At 39.8% G+C, this 7,267-nt stretch overlaps 1 protein-coding gene across 1 annotated transcript in view; it reads left to right on the forward strand.

The window, feature by feature from the left end:
• The window catches only part of Rab18 (RAB18, member RAS oncogene family), a 27,296-nt gene extending 23,722 nt beyond the window's left edge, over positions 1 to 3,574 (forward strand). The window contains exon 7 of the mRNA XM_021150922.2: positions 1,810 to 3,574. Coding sequence (XP_021006581.1) covers positions 1,810 to 1,985 — 176 coding nt within the window. The 3' untranslated portion in view covers positions 1,986 to 3,574. The remainder of the gene's footprint in view (positions 1 to 1,809) is intronic.
• Positions 3,575 to 7,267: the final 3,693 nt, after the last annotated feature.

The raw sequence follows: 7,267 nt of genomic DNA on the forward strand, positions 1-7,267 counted from the left end.
AAAAAAAAAAAAAAAAAAAAAAAAAAAAAAGAATGTGGATCCAAAAGGGCTGAAGATTGACCTCTAGGATACTCCAGTTAGTACCAGCAGAAAGGCCACGAGTGACATGCTATTGAGACAGAATTACTAGGAATGTTGACTGTTCTGGAGAGTCACAGGAGCAAGAGAGATTTTATTAGTATTACCAGATGCCAGCCAGAGACATCAAGTAAGGTTAGTGTGCTCAACCTGACCAGAGCTGACAGCTGCCAGTGCTGACGATTGCTAAAGGAATGTCCTTAATGGAGTCGTGGAAACAAAAGCCAGGTTAGATGGTGCCCTTGTACGCAGCACAGCACGCCTTCTCACAGTTTCAGTTACTTGGCCAGTCTTGCTCTGCAAGCATGAAGAACAAGATTTTACTACAGTATATTGTTATAATTGTTTAATTTTATTATTGGCTATTATCATAGGTATGTGCATGTAGGTACATACAGGTACATGTAGGCTTGTCCTGGTGCATGTACCCCTTGCATGTGATTGTCTGCTGCCAACTGAGGGAAGCTTGTGAGGTGAGTTGGGGAAAGCAGCATACAGAGCAGCATATGTGACACCAGTCTGAGATGAATTCCATGGAGAATGTGGAGACACTGAGGGGAATGGGGGAATGGGCGCCATGAAAGGCACATGGGCTTTAAGACAAGCCTGGCTTATAATAAGATGGAAAATATTAACAGACACTTAGATGGAATGATAATGTCGTAAAACAGAGTACATGGGCCCTCAGGAAGTGAGGAGGAGCACAGTCCTGGGAGCTGGAGAGTTTGGGCAGCAGCTTACCTTTCCCACAGTAATAGTACCAGCAGGGAGCTTATAAGCTTTAATAGTGGGACGACCAGAGAAGCCATGCCAAATTAGTGCTGGGTCCTTACTCACACCGAAAAAACACCATCTCTTTTCACACTAGATAAGGAGCTGAAGGGTAGCTCTGTGGTAAAGCACACATGCCTGTATGCTCAAAGCCCTATGTTTAGTCTTCAGTACTAAAGAACTGGCACAGACACTGGAGCGTCAGCTGGGTTAGAGTAGTAAAGAAGGAACACAAGTAGTCTCCTTAGCCAGTAAGACAGACAGGTAAGCACTCAGTAAGACAGACAGACAGGNAAGCACTCAGTAAGACAGACAGACAGGTAAGCACTCAGTAAGACAGACAGACAGGTAAGCACTCAGTNAGACAGACAGACAGGTAAGCACTCAGTNAGACAGACAGACAGGTAAGCACTCAGTAAGACAGACAGACAGGTAAGCACTCAGTGAGACAGACAGACAGGTAAGCACTCAGTAAGACAGACAGACAGGTAAGCACTCAGTAAGACAGACAGACAGGTAAGCACTGGGCCTTGAGGGCTTGACCATGGGCACTTGATCTGTGGGAATAACTACTTAGTTACACATTCAGAAAAGCCAAGGTAATCGTTTGTGCTGGAGCCTTAGTTTCCTTATCTTAAAGTAGGAATGCTATCTGCATTGGGGACTCATTTAAAGAATTAACTGAAAACCTAAGAAAAATACTTAAGACACAGTAGGGTCTTACAAGTTGTAGTTGCCTTATAAACCTTAGGGCTAAGCTGATAAACTAGTGGGCAGAGTTGAAGTAGCTCTCTGTGGGGAGTGGAGGAAATTTACTAATTTGTAATTGCTAATGTAGCAAAAATTTCTGGTATGATTGTCAGTATCTTGTAGGTTTCTATTTATGCCATAATTCAATAGAAACACATGAGATTATGTGCAATAAAAAAATATACTATGGTCCTTTTCCTTGACTTTTAGAGGCAAGTGCAAAAACCTGTGATGGTGTTCAGTGTGCCTTTGAGGAGCTTGTTGAAAAGATCATTCAGACACCTGGCCTGTGGGAAAGTGAGAACCAGAACAAAGGAGTCAAGCTGTCACACAGGGAAGAGAGCCGTGGAGGAGGCGCCTGTGGCGGTTACTGCTCTGTGCTATAAACTCTGGGAATTCCATATCTTGCATATTTGATCAGATAGTGACATCTTTCTGTATATAAACTCTTAACTGCTATTAGGGACCTTGCAGTTTGCACATAAGTGTTTTTATCATGGCAGTGAGTATTTGCAAGAAACCCCCTCATTGGCTTTCCCAGGTGAAATGGTATGATGGTAAGCATGCACAGTTTTCAGTATGTAGAGGATTTTTTTTTTGGGGGGGGGGGGTTGCTGTTGTTTTGTTTTGGGCTTTTTTTTTTTTTTTTTAATGTAACGTAAAATAGATGTACCTTCATGGGTACATGTGATTTTATGGTTTACATTTATCATGTCATTTTAAAAAACATCATCTGTCTAGTATGTGTTGCTGCAAGTCTGCTTTTGTTCTCCCTTTTGCTTAATTACTGAATTACTTGGTATGTAGAACTAGAACCATGGGAAGGTTTCCCTTGAGGAATAACAAAGCATGATTCACAGCTTTTCTAGGATGCTTTAGAGTCTTAGTACTAAGTAAAATTCTCAGTTCAGAATACAGCCCAGGCCAATTCATAATTAAACCTCTATTTGTTCTGACGATGCTTCCAAAATAGAATTGCTGAGTTAAGGAAGTTTGGTATTTTAATTTGCACCAGTGATGAACTCAGCTACGCAGGGCACTAATCCTGTGTTGCACATGCTGGGTTCCCGATCTTGGTGCGATGTTTTGGTTACATGGCATCTGGCAGGCTTTCCGCCATTTGGGTTTCAGAAGAATATGAACAGTATATTATTATAGCTCCTTTAATTCTTCCACTTTTAAAACCAACATGTTTTTTCACAAGTGTTGGCAGTGTTTGTCCGGGTGCCTAAGTTGTAACTTGTTGTGTAATGACTGTCTGTATCTTAATGGCTTCCATAAGTGACTAGTTGCTATTCAAAACATATTTTTGTGATTTGAAGATGGGGAAGGAAAACACTAAATGACAATTTGAGAAAGGTGTATTGTTCCAAATTCTGACTGGCGGGGAGAGGCTCTTGCAGTGAGATCGTTGATAAGTTACTGCAAAAGTAGCCACTAGTTTATTAAAAACCAACCTGTACAGATTAATAAACCTTTTCCACAATATTCAGTTTTCTAACTCCTCATTACGGTACATTGTATGTTTTCTCACTCATACATTATTTAATTTCTTTAACCTCTGCTATTAATGCTCCATAAGTAAAATGTACTTAGACTGGTCACTGTATTGTCCCTTACTAAGATGCTGATATTAATTTTTACAGTTTATTATCTATGTACAATGGTAAATGATAAACATTTTGTGTACCTTTGCAATATGTGTGTTACTGGGTTACTTCAGATTGATTTCTTTCTGAATAGGGTGTCTTCATATGGAAACCTCACATTACATCATTTATACTTGGTGGTCTTCATGTGATTAGAGCTTTTATACATGCTGTATATTTTTATTACATGTAAGACTTTTGCTTCTATAATGTTAGAGGAAGGTAGCTCACACATGTATTTATAATTTAGTCACATTACATTAAATTTTAGATTTATGTACATTTTGTGTCTTGTCTGTCTTAACAAGACTTCTGCTTGTTCTTGCCCTCTGAGTCATGTTGTCTTTATTACCATTAGATCATCATCTTGATTTGATCAGAACTTGAGTATATGAGTCGCATGAATATAGCTTTGAAAATTTGGTTGTTGTGTCTAGAGAGGTGGGCAAAGTCCTTGCTTCAGAGTTTGAAGACTGGAGTTTGCATCCCTAGAACTCACCTAAAATGGCAGCTGACATGGCAGTCAACTCTCACTCTCCAAACAGAAGGTAGAGACAGAGGCTCCAGAATCAAGCAGGCATGCTAGAGCAGTCATGGCAAGCTTTGGGTTCAGCTGATACTTTGCTTCAAAGCTACAGTGAAAAGCAGTAGAGGTGTCAACTGTGGGTCTCTATACACATATGGACATACATGTACACCCCCACATACTTGAGCACACACACACACACACACACACACACACACTAATTTTGACAGATTTATTTTAGAACCATCTATTTGTTATATCTAGATGGATTTGAACAGTGTTTCTTAGTGAAGGATTTGTAAGTGATTAACACCTAGAATCAGGCACCTGTATAACAGCTTTGCTAGTTATTTCAGAATTCCATAATCTCCAGCTCTTTGCAGATGCTATTAGAACATAGAAACCCAGCATAGACTTAAAGTACTGGGTTATCTTTCACTGAGTAGTAGTGAGCATTTGTTTATTGAAGCGTCTTTGATGCCTGGTGTTCTATGTACTAAATTATCTTCTAAAGCCTTAGAATGACTTAATGATAATTTGTTCTACTTTTGTGCCTATTTTATTACTATTTTTTAAAGTTTGTTTTGTTGAAGTTTGGGTTTTTTTTTGGTGGTTTTTGTTTTTGTCTGTTTGTTTCTTTGTTTTCTTTTAGATCATCTCACTGTGTGTCCCAGACTGGCTTCAAACTCTGTCTCCCTGGTGCATCCTCCAGGGGGTTGGATTGTGTATGTGTCTAGCATCTCCGGATGTGTCCATTCTACTGAGGAAGGTGATCAGACAGGCATGTAATGCAGTTTCTCTGAGGTCAATGCACAGTGATGCAGCTGGGCTCCTGCCAAGGAGGTTTTTCTCATGTACCTGAATTCTTGGTCTCCTCATTGGTTACTAGCAGCTTAACCCAGCGGAGCTGAGTTTGCCCATATTTCATCACAATATGTTTGGCTATATGTAGTAGAAGTATTTCAGTATTTCTTTGTGAAATGAATCCTATAGATAGAAACCTATCCCTGGCATCATTGACCTAAAAATCTAGGCAGCAGAGCAGGTAGAATAAAGGTCTGAGACTTAGGAAAGATACTAAGACTACAGTGACAGCACTCCCTATTTGTTTTGGCTAATAAAAAAGAAATGTAGTATGGAAATGATCTGGGTTTTTGTTTGTTTGTTTGTTTGTTTTGTTTTAAATCAAGACTGGGTGAGGTTGTGGATTTATGTCAAAAGTTGAGTTGCCATGTGTAGATTCATTCTGGCTAAATGCAGCCAAGTTAGATTTGGTTGCGGTGTGCATACTCAAGAGAAATAATTGTTTCCTCATTGTAATACTGTAGTACACTGTAATACTTTGCACCAGTGGTTGGTTGTCTGGGGATAACTCAGACACTCAGATCCACAGTATCTTTTTAAGTATAGTTTGGGTATATATTTTTTTCTGCATATTTTCTAAGGATCAGGAAAAAATAGGTATTATAGTTTAGATATTCTTAGTATACAAGTATTTGGCTTCTACTAATATTTCTTGTGTCTACTTTACTAGTAATACTTAACAAGTTTTTTTTTCTTTTGTCCACACAGTTTCCCTATTCCATGGTTGTTAAGAAGCACCATGATCAAGGCAGCTCTTAACAAAAGAAAACATTTAATTGTGTACAGTGTTAGAAGGTTAGTCAGTGATTATCGTGGCAGAAAGTGGTCAGGCAGGCACTGGAGCAGTGGCTGAGAGCTTTCCATCCTGATCCACAGGCAGAGAAAGTGATACTGGGCCTGTTGTGGGATTTTGAAACCTCAAAGCAGTGACACATCTGCTCCAAGAAGATCATGCCTAATCCTTTACAAGGACAGTTCCACCAGCTTGGGACCAAGCATTCAAATACAGGAGCCTATGGGAACCACTTTCATTGTAACAATCACATAGGTCATTTTTCTTTGTTATTCAGCCTGATAAATGGTGACATTGTATTTCTTTGATTCCCGGGGGTAGGGTGCGGTTGAATAATCTATTCTCTGGGTATTCACCTTATGTTAAGCTCTCTAGCAGATCAGGTTGGATCTGAACCCTTATGATAGCTGAGATACAGAGGTATGTAGACCAGGTTGACTCACACTCAGACATGTACCTCTGTCTGCCTCCATCTCCCTAGTACAAGGATTAAAGATGTATACCACCCCATCACCCCCTACAGAATTCTACATAGAAATTTTAAACCAAACGTGATCATTTTAATACATTTTTGAAGACTGGAATTCAAGTTGGTATGTGTATCCTTATATTAATGATGAGGAAATTTATTTTTGTATGTTAATATGTATATGTTCATATGTACATGCACATGTGTGTAGAGGCCTGAGGTTGAAACTGGATGTCTTCCTCAGTTGCTTTCCACCTTTGTTTTTGAGGTAGGGTCTCTCCTTGAACAGGAAGGTCATTGATTTACTTAGGCTGGCTAGCCTCTCGGTTGACACTTCTCTCCCTGCAAGCACTGGTGTTACAGGTGAGTGTGAACTGTCTTGGCATTGGACCTCTGGAACTGAACTCAGGTGCTTAGACATGGGTGGCAGGCACTTTACCAATAGAGCTATCTTCCCATTCTTATGTACATGTGAAAAATGTACTAAAGGGATTGCAGAAATGCCTCAGTTGGTAAAGTACCTTGCAAGCTTGAGGACCCGAGTTCATCTCTCCCTAGAACCCATGCAAAAGGCTGGGCACACGTGTAATCCCAATGTTGTGGAGACAGATTCTACTTGGCAAAGCTCCAGGTCATAAGAGCCTGCCTCAAAGAGGAGGAAGGCAGCTGAGGACTGACAATGAAGGCTGACCTCCACAAGCACATGATATCATAATTAAGTAGAGTTCTGCATTCTGTGTGTGTGCCCGTGCCCGTGCCCATGCCCGTGCACATGTGCATGTATATGTGTCCTTGTACAATCTCTAGATTCCACATTCAATTGCATTAAGCCGCTACTTAACCATGAACACTACCATTGTTTTTCAGTGGCCAATAAAGGGGTATAGAGGATATAGTTCTAAGGTAATTAAAAAATTATTGAGTCATATTTTAAAGACACTGGATATGTTTTAATATGTGATGTGTACTTGTGTCAAAATCAAGCCATATGTTGTTCCTAGTAGCATACATTGCTTGTACATTTTGTTTGATTTCTCTTTCCTTTTGCTTTCTGCTATACCTGAGGTGACCACAGCTTTTTGGTTTTTTTATTATAGAGCATGGTGTGATTTGGTTTTTGAGACAGGATCTAGCCTGAAGAGATGGAGCCACAGTGGTCCTCCTGCCTGAAAGCTTGAGTGTGCTGGGATTTCAGGAGTGTGCCACTTTACCCAGCTACATTTAGAATTTTTCACCTGTGTATTCTTAGCTTCCTTTTGTTCCTCTTTCATTTATCTCTTTTCCAGTTTGTATAACCTGTATACATATTGTAACATATTGATATTCTTCTTGAACTTCACTAGTATAACTTGTTCTTTAAGCCCTTT

Source organism: Mus caroli, chromosome 18, assembly GCF_900094665.2.
Source record: "Mus caroli chromosome 18, CAROLI_EIJ_v1.1, whole genome shotgun sequence".
NCBI lineage: Eukaryota > Metazoa > Chordata > Mammalia > Rodentia > Muridae > Mus > Mus caroli.